Source organism: Phacochoerus africanus, chromosome 1 (genome assembly GCF_016906955.1).
Source record: "Phacochoerus africanus isolate WHEZ1 chromosome 1, ROS_Pafr_v1, whole genome shotgun sequence".
In the NCBI taxonomy this organism is placed as follows: Eukaryota; Metazoa; Chordata; class Mammalia; order Artiodactyla; family Suidae; genus Phacochoerus; species Phacochoerus africanus.
Genome location: NC_062544.1, coordinates 143,550,914 through 143,564,705, shown reverse-complemented (window position 1 = coordinate 143,564,705; position 13,792 = coordinate 143,550,914). Strand labels below are relative to the sequence as shown.

General features: G+C 42.4%; 1 protein-coding gene across 1 annotated transcript in view; it reads right to left on the bottom strand.

Annotated features, from left to right (window-relative positions):
• The window catches only part of GRM7 (glutamate metabotropic receptor 7), an 832,554-nt gene extending 820,981 nt beyond the window's left edge, over window positions 1-11,573 (bottom strand). Inside the window, exon 1 of the mRNA XM_047779652.1 lies at window positions 10,997-11,573. Within this exon, the coding sequence (XP_047635608.1) occupies window positions 10,997-11,512 (516 nt within the window). The 5' untranslated portion in view covers window positions 11,513-11,573. The remainder of the gene's footprint in view (window positions 1-10,996) is intronic.
• Window positions 11,574-13,792: the final 2,219 nt, after the last annotated feature.

Below are 13,792 nucleotides of genomic sequence, written 5' to 3'. Positions count from 1 at the left end.
ATTCAAACCCAGTCTGTCTGACTGGGTCTTTATCCCTAAAGTGATAACAATGAAATTAAGCTTTTGGGCCATTGCCTGTGTTTCCTTCTGTGGCTTGAATATTTCACTTTGTCCTCTGAGTGAAGAAGAAAGAAAATTCTCCGTCCTTGACCCTGCTTGGCCTCAAGATCCAACTCCCCTTCTCAAAACAGGGATTGTTTCAATGAGGAGCAATGAGTCCTGGGTCATGGTCCGATTGACTTGATGACCAGGGGTCACACACCAGTGGATGAAAATACCCTGTGACAATCCTACCCTTGTACAGAAAAAAAAAAAAAAAAGACAAAAATGTAAGGTAAAAGATAATGGAAAAAGATCCTGGGAAAATATCACCTAGCATTGTGATGATGACAATGACGATAATGATGATAAGAGGCCTTACTGTGCTATAAGGCATTGCATTGTTTGGCATAAGTAACTTCACTGTAACTTTGAAAACAATCTTATGAGGATGGAATAGTATCACCATTATTTTATAGATGGGAACATTGAAGTTCAGGTAATCAGGTAATCTGCCCAAGCTCATATGGTTAACAAGTAGAAAGTAGTGATTGGAACCAGCACCCACATTCTTAACCATTAAGATGCAGTGGCTCCTGAAAATCTAAAAATTCCAGTGATTTTTCCCCATAATCACCTTCTGCACCTGAAACTTAAATAGTCTGAGGTAAAGAGAGAGAAAGCTTGGAGTTTCCACTTCTTCAGTGAGTTTCAATCATTTCAAAACAATGTATTTACTCATAAGATGAAGTTCCTGTGATAATCTTCTCAACCAATTATCAAGAAAAAGGAAGCAAAGATTCATGTAACAGTATGTTCCCTCTTATGAGGAAGGTGAGACATCATAGTTGACAAAGGCCTTAACTCTTCGGGAAAATGTGGTCCCAGTAGCAGACATGCTGGTACAATTTCACCACCTACCAAATCCAAAAAGATCATTTCATTTCCAGGTTGCCTTTCATAGTTCCACCCTATTCATTCTTGTAATTCATCATCTGGCCTCTTCCTTTCTCCATTTCTATACAGAAAGATGCTAAGTCTCTGATCTCTGATGTGAAAAGGGTATTTTATGGGAGGGAACCATGGTACCTCAATGTATTTTTTATTAATCTTAATTCCATTGTGCCAACTCCACTGAACCTAATTATAGTGAATACAGAAGTACACAATTACCCTCTGCTCTCTTCTTCAGATGCTATATTTTGATAAAATTTACTACATGCTGCTCTCCCCTGAACACCAGATGAACACTAGAAATGGATTGTGTTGATATAAAATGTGTTATAATTGACAATTAAAATATAGCTTACATAATGATAGTGTTAACATAACATTATAGATGTGTAGAGACAATGTGGTCATGCATTTTTTAGTATAAGCACATGCTTAGACCAATATCTGGTAGTGAAATGAATACAGAATAGAATTTTGGTGTAGCCACAAAGCCTATTTAAAAACTTGCAGATAGCTAAGGGGGGACTCAAAACCAGTAAGTCAATGCTGCCCCTGCCATGCTTTCAGTTGCCAAGTGAAGGGAAGGTATGGAAGATCTAGTGAAATTGTTCAGTGTAGGTACCCTATGGATAATACAAGAGAAGTACATTTTTTTCCCTGAAAAAATAATGCTTAAGTTCTTATGCATATCAGTGATGCAAATTTTCAACTGAGTTTGATGAATCATAAAATATTTATACATACATTTATGAAACTTCACTGAACTAGATAATTTAGAATTACACCTAATTAAAGAAGTACTCTAACACAACTAACCTACACCTTACAAAATATGGTTACAACTACAATATCAGAGTGCAAGTGGGAGAATGCAATGTTTACTCTAAATGTTGGTAGTCGTAGTGTCTTAACTAAAACAATTGTGTCGCAAATACTATTAAGACAATTGTGATAATGTTTTATTAAGTTTTACTGCAGTAACAAACTATAGTTATTTTTTCATTTCAGATAATTATTTTAGGTAATAGTTATTAAATGTTTTGAGAAGACAGTGTTAATTGCATTGCTTATTTTATCTTTAAAATAGCACTTCTGTGTAATTATTCTTAATATTTCCACTTTATTAAAATGAATCTCTAGTTTAGATCTTTCTTCAGAGATTCAGGCTTGTATGTATATCCAACTATGTATTTAGCACCCCTACTTGGATGTCAAGAAAACATCTCAAACCATATATTTCCAAAATTGATCTTTAATCCCCCAACGTGCTCTAACCTGAACTTTTTCCATCTCAAGTAACAGTCACCTCACCTTTCCAGTTGCCCAGGCCCCAAATCTTGGATTCACCATTGTTCTCCCTTTTCCTTTCCATTCTCACATTCAATCTACCAGGAAATGCTGTCACAATCTTCCCAATGGGCCACTGTTGAGAATACCAATCACTGACAGCCTGGTGCAGGCCACCACCATGGGCCTCTTTGACTCTGTAATTGCCTCCTAAGATTCTCCCTGATTCCACTCTCTGCCCCCATTCTCTTGCATTCCCCCATTCAAGAGAGAGTTATGCTTTTAAAACAAGAGACAGATTATGTCACATCTCTGCTAAAATCCTATCCCTGCATATCTATATTTAAAGTAAAAGACAAAATGCATGTGATGGCCTCCCAGGACTTACCCAATCTATCCTAAACCCTCCCTCTACCCCTTCCTCACCACAGACAAAGTCAGCCAGGGTGGCCTCCTTGATATTTCTCCAACCTGCCAGGCATATTTCTGCCTTAGAGTTATGGCACTGGTTGTTCCTGCTTCCAGGGAGTAGCCTCCCCATAATCCATTCTGACAACTCCCTCACTTCAAGCCTTTGCTCAAATGTCAACTTATGAAATCCACCCTGACTACCCTATTTAAAAATAGAACCCACCTGTACACCCTTCCAGCACTCCTAACCCAAGGTTCTTCAGCAGGCTTCACATGCTTTTCCTTATCCCAGAGTGTACATCAACTTGTGACACAGCATAGAATTTATTTATAACATCCATCTATTTCCACACGAGAGTGTAAGGAGAGAGAGGGAGTGCAAAGGCCTTCATCCATTTTATTCATTGATATGTCCAGGCATCTGTACAAGGAAGATGCATAATAAATATTTCCAAATATATATATACATGAGGAAACTACAGTAGTAAAACTTAAGAAGTTTAACTAACTTCCTCAGGGTTCTGCAGCTAGAAAAAAGGTCACTGTGGAATTCTAACTTGCGTTTGGCTAACTTCAAATCTCCTAGCCTCTCTGCTAGCTAAAGTCTATGCAATTCATGATTTGTTTTCATCAGTGCCAGTGGAATTCTATTCCCACTAAAGAGAATAGCTGAAGCGTTCTGTGTGTGTGTGTGTGTGTGTGTGTGTGTATTTTTTCATTTCAACAAAGGAAAGAGAGAAGGGTGAAATTCACCATGAATCATTATGGTAATTTTACAGTAAATTTAGCAATAATGATGTTTAAGTAATAGTGATATTTAATGCTAGCACAATAATAATGAAATGATATCTTTTAAATGCATTGAACACCAATCACATCTAAACTCTGAACTAAAATATTTCATGCATATTTTAGGCAATCCTTATGATTATTCTATCAGACACACTTTATTTGTAACTCTATCATACACATTTCTCTAATTACCATTACAAAGATAAAGAAATTGATGAGAGGTGTGGTATACATTTGATCAAGATAAGACTGGACTTTGAGTCTTAATCCCTTCATGAACATTCTGATAATTCCTTTTATCAAAAGTATATTTTCTCCTGAAAAATATCCTCCATAATGTCTGCCTGTGCTAATACCTTCAGAACATAGTCAAGTTTAAAATATGATAAAAATGTTTAAATAGTGCTTTAACAAATGGAAATATTTTCATCTAAACAATAACACAAAGGGCAGGCTGAGCCTTTGAAGTGGCTTAGTTGCTATCTTCTATCAAGAACAAGAGAGGGAATCAACAGCTGTAAAGAAAGCACAAAACCCAGAGATAGAGGATTCTGTAAATGACCAATTATAAAACTATTAAGCTGCAGCACTTTCATAGCAAGAAGCAAAATAATCCATTAAACTGAAAACTCTCCTACCTCTCATACCACAACCCACATAAACATTAATGCTGCATTTATTAGGATGTATTTCCTGTGCTCTATCAACTTGACTTTCAGCAATTGTAATAATACTGTCCTCTCAATTTGCACATATATCTAAATGATGGATTCTCTCACTTGAGGATGGTAGAAAGAGTGGAGTGAATGAAATAATGTATAAGAAGAGCCATCATAATCCATAATGATGGGCACTGAATCAGAACAAGAAGAAACATTCTTTCTCATTTATTTGAATGAAAAGCCTACTATATATTTATTGCCTGTGTACAGGGCTACCTGTTGAATAATGGAAAACTAACATCTTTCATTTGGAGGTAAGGATTTGTGTGCTCAAGTTTCTACAGATTTACAGAATTAACTTTGTTTTAGAAATGAAATAAAACATATTGTTTCATTCTGCAAGCAGATGTGGTTAAGCAACTGGCAACTTTGATGTCTTTAAACCTCTACAGTTTCAGGGTAGGCAAGTGTGTAATTATTTTAAGCATTTCTTTATTGGCACAGCAACTGAGCAGTATGCATAGTGGTTAACAACCTGGGCACTGTCAGACAAATCTAAGTTTGAATCTAGATTTTTGCCCCTTACCATCAGTGTGATTTGGGGCTATGAGGATCACTTTCTTCAGCTTTATGGTGTGGATTATTATACGCCTTTTGCAGAACTAGAGTAATAACTAAATGTATATGGCACAGTGACTCATAGCAAAGACTCAAATTAGTATTGTGGTCACTACTAGCAGTGTTGAAAAGAAATTAGAACTCCTAATCTCATAAAGGGAGATATGTATCCTTTATCACTGTGATTTCACATTATCTTACTTTTGACCTTATAATTTATTAACTTGATCCAAGAGACATTTAGTAGTAAAGATAACTGAAAGAAAATTACTTGCCAAACATGAAACACCATAATTTCAAGTGCAATGGTACTTAATTATTTACCTGTAACAAACATGTCTTGGTTTTAATTAGGTACTTGAACATATATATTTACTGTGTCAAATGGCAAATATCCAATTAATTCATGCAGCTATATGCATAAATGTCTTCTAAACAGTAATCATATATGATTTTTTGTTGTTAGGAAAATGTGTTTGAGAAGGAAAATGTGTTTGAGAGTATTCTTTTTTGCCTATTTAAAGTAAAAGAGGGGGAGAGGTAGAGCTAGGCTTAATGTACTTTGTACTCCACTATCCCATGAAAATGCTTTTGGGCCCTGGAGACATCAACAAAATATCTGCTTTAATGAAACAAATCAAGTATGGTTCTAAAGCTTCCAAATATTAGGCCTATAGGCTCCAATTTAGAAGTATTTGCCTTCTCTTTCGGCTGCATCAAGCTGGGGAAGATGTGGTCACAAATGCTTAAAGTTATTATAAATGTTGGAAAGAGTGAGAAAGGATGCAGGGTTTTGAATATCCCAGACCCAGGGTAGCAGAATTTTATTTAAATAAAGAAAATAATTTTCACTTAAGGAATGCCAGTTAGCAAACCTGACGAAGTAGGAAATGAGCTATTTTAGCTATGATGCTTTCAATGGCACATGGCTGAAAACAAAGTCAGAATAGTCAAAGGAAATTTAAAAACAACCATGAAAAAGAAAAACAACAGCAACAACAACAACAACAACAACAACCACCTCAACAAAGTTCTGGAAATTTGGGGATGCAGCCATATTCAGATATAGATGGATTTGGGGGTTCTAGAACATGAACAGGGTTCCAGCTCTCTCTCCATCACTCGGCCCTGCTTACCTCTCCAAGATATATTTTACAGGAAGTCTCTTCTTATCCCAGAGTCATACCTCCCCAGCTTAAAAATTCCAGACAGAAAAGACCATTTTTCCATTTTCCTCTGATAGACAAGTTGTAGGGACAAGTTTGATAGGCTTAGCCAGGGTCAGATGCTTACCCCTGAACCAATCACCTGCTTTGCTAGAGCTTAGTTCCTGGGTGACTCATTCCTGGGGCCAGGGAGAAGGCAGGATGTCACTAGCTGGCAGTTCTCCAAGAAAAGCCTGCTGTTTTTGCAAGATGAAAAGGGACAAGACACGGGTAGTGAAAACTATATCTGCTTCTGTAAAATCTACAGTTTTTACTCCCTGCCCCCAGCATTGTGTGACCATGCAGGAAGCTGACCCAGGAGGTCATTTTTCTTACCATAGCCTGGATATATACAACTTTAGGACACACTGGTAAAGAATAAGGGGGGAAAGTCTGAGTATGGGAAATAAACTGTCTGTGTGAAAATATCCTTTAAAAAGATGCCCCCAAATCCCTCAAAGTCCAAAGCTGGAGCTAGAAATACAATGCCATGGAGTTTTGACAAGAACAGGTTTTTTTCTCCAAGCTAAACTATGACACAGAGATTAGAGACTTCTGGAAACTACATTTTTTAAAGGAAAAAAAATCAAATAAAAAAAAATGAGGCCTAGAAAATTTAAGTGACCTACTTAGGGTAACAAAGCTAATTAGTGGAAGGCTTGGGACTAGAGTGTACTTTGTGTAATCCTGCTAATGATCTTTTAAATCTATGATATAACTTGTATATGTAACAAAGAGAGCGTTTATAATTTGTTAAATCCTAAAATGTTTATGAATTTGAAGTAAAGACATCAATTATCGCAATTATATTTGAAGAGAAAAATGTCCAAAGACATCTTAATTGTATGGGTATCTACACAAAAAAATAAACGTGGAGGTATCTTCAAATATAGTATGTGCCTGTCTCTATTCCTTCCCTCTCTGCTCTTTTAAAAGATGCCCCTTTAAAAATTGCCCACTCACCATCTGTTAGGTAAATTTCCTGAAACACAGTAAATGTTGAGACAGAAATTGCTATAGAGACTATTCCAAATGGCACTGACACTTATATTTATGAACTTTTTAAAAGAGTAAATTAGTTGTTGTTTTAAGCCCATTATAGTAACACCATATCATCCTAGGTGCCCAATTCTATCCAATTACATAAGATGGGAAAAGAGAGAGGAGAGAGGAGAAAAAAGAAAGGAAGAAAACTAGGTACTTACGTATAAAATGCTGCCCCCAAAGTTTGATATTATATTCAAGCTGCAATAAACTGAAGGAAAACATTTACAAATTTATAAATGAATTTCATCTATGGTACAAGGTCCATAGATTTAGATTTGCAACATACTCCCACAAGGGCCAAGTTGACCACCTTTTCTACCTAGTTGCTCTTGAGAGAACCAAACAGCCAAAACAGATGCCATTCAATTACAAGTCTAGAGCTTAGACCATGTCACTGCACATGAAATATTGTTCATTCAGAGTCAGGACGTGCCAAGAGTAATTTATACTCTCAGAGTGTTTGCTCTCAAGTCAATAGCAGAGAAACCTTGAATAAAAACCTAACCAGTATTTTCCACTGTATCTTACTTATAGCTCATGAAACACTGGTCAGGGGAGATTTATTCTTTGGACACCATATTACATAAGCTCTCCACTTCAAGCCATCCCCACTCTGTGATTATTTTTTAAATATGTTACTCATAGTCAATATTAATTTACATTTAATCTTTCTTAGCATTAGGAGAATATTATTTTGCACAGGCTCAGAAACAAATCTCCAGAAATTCCTTCCTGATGCTTTTTTCAGGCTGAAAATGCATTGCAGGGCGGTTGCAGTGACTTAATTCTAGTTGGCAGAGCTCTGGCCACACACTAATTTCATTAGCCTCAAATTCCTGGATTTTAAAGATCCACTGGCTATGATTCCTGTCTTCTGATATATTGCTTACTAACCAGAGCAGAGAAAGGAAGACTTGTTCAGCTCCCGCCTCTGCTTTGGTACAGGATGGGCAGATGAAAATTCCAAGTCAGGGACACTACTGACATCTGAGTAGTCCTTCTTGCCAAGGTCCTAATTTTCAGGAAAGAACTTCATTCTAGGCTTGGCTGGCAGCTGCAGCATTGGTTACATCTATGACTATCTCATTTATTCCTTTCTGCCCCCTGCCCAATGCTTAGGATCCCTCATTTAAGACACTAAGTATTCCTTCCCCCAGCCTAGAAGCTTATCTTACCATAAATTTTTATCTCAAATGATAGGTTTGGCATGATCCCCACAGCAACCCACAGGGACTAGAGGGGAAAAAAAAAATAAACCTCAAATCTCTTCAGAGCTTAGAATTCAATCAGTTAGAGGAGTTTCATTTATATAGGACGATCTTAATTGGGCTGAACGCTGCAATCCCAGAGAAGATTCACCTACCATTCTTTTCCTCTCTCCCTAAATTGATCCTGCCTTTGAACAATGGGTCTGTGTTCCACTATTCCCTCTATTTATTTTGCAGGCTTATAGAAGCTGGGAAACTGGAGATTGGACTTGGACTTGCATGCCAGGAGCTTCTAAGATCACATGCAAAAAAAAAAAAAAAAAAAGCTACTGGAAGAGACTGTTGGAATCTACCTCTGTATACTCCAATATGGGCAATGGTGAACCAGGTTCCCACACCAACAGTTACATCCAGCTTGCAGCACAAGCTACAAGTTGGTGCATTCCTCCTACTACCAGCCTCTTCTCAATAAATGCAGGTGAAAACTGGGGGTTCTTTTTCCCTCAGCTGTTCAATCCAACATGAATAGCTGCAATTTGCAAATTAGAGGAAAATGACAGTGTTTTCTCTGAATGGTTTTGGTTCCAACCCACACTGCTAACACTGGCATTCACTTCCTTTCCTCCCCAGCCCAGGGAATGGGGGAACTAAGCGTAAGGCAAGTGTTTTCTTTCCTTGCAAGTGCCTCAGGTCCACACACCAGAGAAGGAATCAGCTCCCCCTGGAATCTTTTTCAGCAAATACAATCCTTCAGCCTGAAAGCTCTCTTTTGAGTTTAAGATTTTACTCTTTTTTACACAGGCGGGCCCATCTGCAGTACTGCCAAGCTCTGAGTGAAGACAGAAACTGGCAGCAAAATAATTAAAAAACCTGAAACAGCAAATGTACCTTCAGCCTCCAAGAATCTGGTGAAAATGCCCTGAGTCTTCCCCAGGGTTCTCAGGTGACCTCTTGCCGCCTCCTCCCTGCAACACTGCCTCCTCAAGTTTTCTGGTTCTAAGCTCAGAGATAGAGGAACTGCTTCTGGGTTTTGCTTACAACAACCCAGGCTCTTTCTGAAAGCATCAACTCAAAATGAAGGTTGCTCCCCAAAGCACTTTTGGGTTTGCAAACATAAAGAGATTTCCATTACAGTATACCCAGGGAGGTGTTAGGTATGCTTAGACTATCAGAGGGGCCATACCAGGCTTCAATCTGGGACAGTCACCCCTCCTTCTGGCACAAACACAAACTTCGTATTCCTGGGAGCTGATGTGGTGACAGCTTGAGTCTCACAAGGAATCCCCTCCAGAAACCCAACACTCTTACTGAGCACACTTGAAAGGGAGCCAACTCTTTACAAAGGAGGAGCATAAGGGCACCAGGGTCAGCCAGAACATTTAGAGAAAGGAATTACTGAGTTTGGATACTACCATGCAGGGAGAGGGCTGTGCATTAGGAAAGGATCACTTTAAGATAGAGATGAACAAGAACTTGGAGGTGGGGGGTAGAGAAGTAGAAGAGAGGCAGAAAAAATAGAAAGGAAAAAAATCACAAAAATACAGAGCAGGGAGCAAAAGACTGGAGGAGAGAAAGAGATACCAGGGATAAAGAGAGACAAGGAGGAGGGAACCCATGGTCACTCAGACCCTGAAACTCAATTTCTTAGCCCAAAAGCCATCCATTCATACCCAAGCAGCACAGGAGCCCTGGGCTGGGGCTGGAGGAGCAAGCAGCAAGGGAGAACTGCAGTAGGACCCACCTCTCAGCTGCCCTAATCTGCCTTCCTCTCATTTTCTCCATAGCCCACCTGCACCCCAGCAGGAGGGCCACCTGGCCTTGCTCAGTGCACCCGATCGCCTCCCTCCAGAAGCCTTCCAGCCTGGTTCTGAGAATCATCCTCAAAGCCTAGGACTGGGGTTGGGGGACTGCATTAGGGAGGCGGTGGGAAAGGATGGGCAGAGGGAGGAGACAGAGAAAGAGATTTTATTTCGCAGTTAGCATGAGCTCATCTCTGGGCTCTGAAGTGGCAGGAGTAGAAAGCTGATCTCCCAGCTCCAGCCAGTGGCCGGATTGCAAATGCAATTTAGACGGTGCAGACAACTGCCCAGAGCAAATCACTTGAGGGTCATGTCTGCGGGTGGCATCTCCTCACTTGGGGGGAGGCTCCCCACCTTCTGCCCCATGCCCTGGCAGAGACAGGCTACTGGTCAGGAAATCCTGCCAGGAAGAAATGGTCAATTAACATCCAAATGTAAGTGAAGACACAGCCCTTGGTATAAGCACTGCCTCCCTAAGCTCTTCTGGAAAATTTCCAAGGGAGCTGCAGCTAGCCGGACAGCTTGGGGCTGGGAAGCTGGGGAGTTGAGAAATGCCCAGTTTCGAGGCGTCTTCTCATCTTTCATATTCCTCGCGCCTAACCGGCTCTCCTAGGAACCCGGCACTTTTATAAGCCTGGTTTTTTTGGACCATATTTCACACTAATGCAAACCTATTTAAATCATCGCCTTGTTTTTCGCAGATTGCTTCTTGTAAATGGGGTTATAAATCCAGGATGTCAAGCCGGATGGAGTGGAGCGCGGATAGGGGAGAGATGGAAGAGAAATGAACCAAGCAGAGAAAGTACCTCCTCGGGTGGGGTGGGAGGGATTCGGCAGGATCTATAGGGTGGAAATGAGCGAAGGCTGACCTGACCCCGCACCCCTGAAGTCCATGGCAGGTTTTAGGATAAAGAGCGCGAGAGCTATGGTGCGCTCTGCTCCAGAGGGAGAGCCCCCCGCCCCGCGCCCCCTACCTGGAAAAGCCTCAGGATGTTGGCTACCATGATGGAGACCGAACTCCCCGAAGCACCAATCACTCCAACTACTTTCTCTGGCTTAACAAAAACCGGAGGCTCGCCGTTGGTACAGCGCACGTCGGAGGTGTCCTTCTGGATGAGCGCCTGGACGAAAGTGAGCGACTGTTCGAGCGCATAAGTGTCCCTGGAACAAGTGTCCAGGATCCGCGCGCCCAGCGTCACGTTGGGCAGCAGGTTGGGATCGCTGTTGATCTGGTCCAGGGCGTAAAGCATCGCTTCCAGCCTGTGGATCCCGTTCTCCCTCTTGATGTCTCCGCAAGGCACTCCGCTGGGACCCTTCGCGTGCACGGGGAACAGCCCCCCGAGGGTGACGTCCCCCTCGATCCGGATGGAGTGCGGGGCGTACATCTCCTGGCCGCGCGCCGCCGCCAGCGCGCACAGGAGCACCTCCAACACGCAGCAGGGGAACTTCATCAAAGTCAGGACGCGGAGCAGCTTCCCTAGCTGGACCATGCTGCTCCGGCTGCGGCGGTGGCGGCGGCGGCGCTGGAGGGCACGGTGGTGGGCTTGCCGGGGTCTGGGCCCCTTGGGGTGAGCTCCTCCGGGGAAACCTAGGGACTCTTGCAGGCGAGGAGGGTGGGGGCGCCCGGGGAGGGGCAGCCGGCGAGGGTGGGGGGTCCCGCGGCGCCTGCCAGCTTGGGGCGCCTTGAGCTCTCGGGTTCCCGGGCCGGCGCGCCGCGCTCGCGCTCCGCGGCTTGCAGCTCCCGCTCTCCAACAGCCCAGCACTGGGGAGAGGGCACGGATTGCTATCGCTTTAAATGGTTGTTCGGCTTTCTCGCCTCCTCCTCCCACTCCCTCCCACCCGCGCTTGCTCTCCGGCTCTCCCCACCCTTCCCTGCACCCGCCCTCCCCACTGGTTTGCATCATCACGCAGGGAGGGGTTGCGTGCTGAGGTAAAGGGAGGGGTGGGGGAAAACGGGTGGGCGGTTGGGAGGGGGGGAGTGCCTCGGACTGGGAGTTTCGCGGTCCCCAGGGAATCTGGGGATTGCAGGTCGCAGGCGAAGGCTGAGCTCCTACTCCTTTCTCAGTGTAGAAGCCTCTGGCCGGCCCGTCTGCAACCACTCGCACATTCTAGGCACCGGTGACATCGGCCCCGGGTTGGTGCGGTGCTGTCTGGGGCTGACTGCTCCTAACCCTGAGGTCTGGAGCCTGGGCTGTCAGCCTTGGGAAAATCGAGGGGGTCATAAGGTGACGCAGACAAGGGTGAAGGGGAGTAAGGAGACCCTGGTCTCTACTGCTAATCCTTCTGTGCCAGTTTTTCCTAGGAAAAAGGCACATACAGGAGCCTGATTTACGACTTAAGCCTTACCCAGAGACGTCTCTAGGCTAGGCAGTGTAGGCAGTGGTCTAGCCTGTATTGAAAAATGCCGACAGGAAATATTAGGAATGGAAGTGCATCCTTGGTTTTCAGGGGTTACTGCAGCCCGGAGCCGGAGGAATTAACTACGTTCTCGGGCAATTCGACGGCGAATTCGCTCCTTTTTTCTTTCCTCGCAAGTGCAGATGATAGCGATAGAACAACTGAGAACTCTGCAGAGAGCACTTTCTTCTCTGTCGCTGACAAGTGTAAGGCTTCCTCCTCCCCATTTCCAGAGGTGCTTCTGGGCTGAGGGCAAGAAACTACAAGAAAAAAGGTGATAGGAGGAGGAAGAGAGAAAAGCATATTGAAATCTCCCAGTCAATTCAGCATGTCATTCTCCTATTTTTCTGGCTGGAGATTGAGGAGAAAAAAAAAAATCGGGATGCCAGAGCAGGTTGTGGTGTAGGTAGGAAGGGTTTCTCAAAGGTGTTCTTTCCTGCAGGTCCAGCCCAAACTTGACCCATTATAATAAGTGACCCATTATAACATGCTGTTTCTAAACAGCGTCCCTTCCTGCAGGTCCAGCCCAAACTTGACTCCTTCCTAGTTTCTACAGGAGGAAGGGTAATGTCTCTGTCCTTGGTACCCAACTGTACTCTTGATGGTGTCCTCAACTCTTGCTGAGGCTTTCTGTTGAAGTGCAGCAAAACCACCTTACACAGAATTGAGGGTGGAGAGAAACTAGAAGCAAGATTATACTTTTTGTTGATTTTAATGTACTAAAGAAAAATGTCCTTGTACAGAAACAAAGCAAAACACAAACACATACAAACCTAAAAAAAGTCAGAAGATGGGTAGTTAGTTATCTCTTTCACCAAACACCTGTGTAACCTTGGCATTTCTGTTCATGTGTCTGGGTTTTAGTTTCGCCAACAGTAAACTGATGAAATTGAATTGGATGTTCTACAAGTTATTTCTTTAACTCTCAAATTCTCTGTTAAAATAGGCCATGTTCCTTTGGCCATTGTGTTGTTTTTAGGCCAATATCCTCTGCTGTTTTATGTGTAGGACACCAGTGTTTTTATAGCTAAAGAACATTACCTACATTTCTTGGTATAAAAGACTTTTCTTCTTTCTCACTATCTATTTATCTTCCTTCTAGGGACAGTCCAGTCCATCAATTTCTTTTTAGCTATGCTTCTCCTCCAGGTTTCAATATTTATGTTTAAGGAGAATTATAGCCCATTTCCTACAATTCAGGGCTGGTTAGTCAGAAGATGGGATTCTTCTGACTACAGTGATGATTTCAAGGATGGGAACAGAGGCAACCATAGTTATGTAGGGCTGATCCATGGACCTCTCCTGGATAACTAAGGTAGTGGCACGGGGTTACCACTATCCAACAGATAAACTGCTAGAAGAAAAAGGAGGCT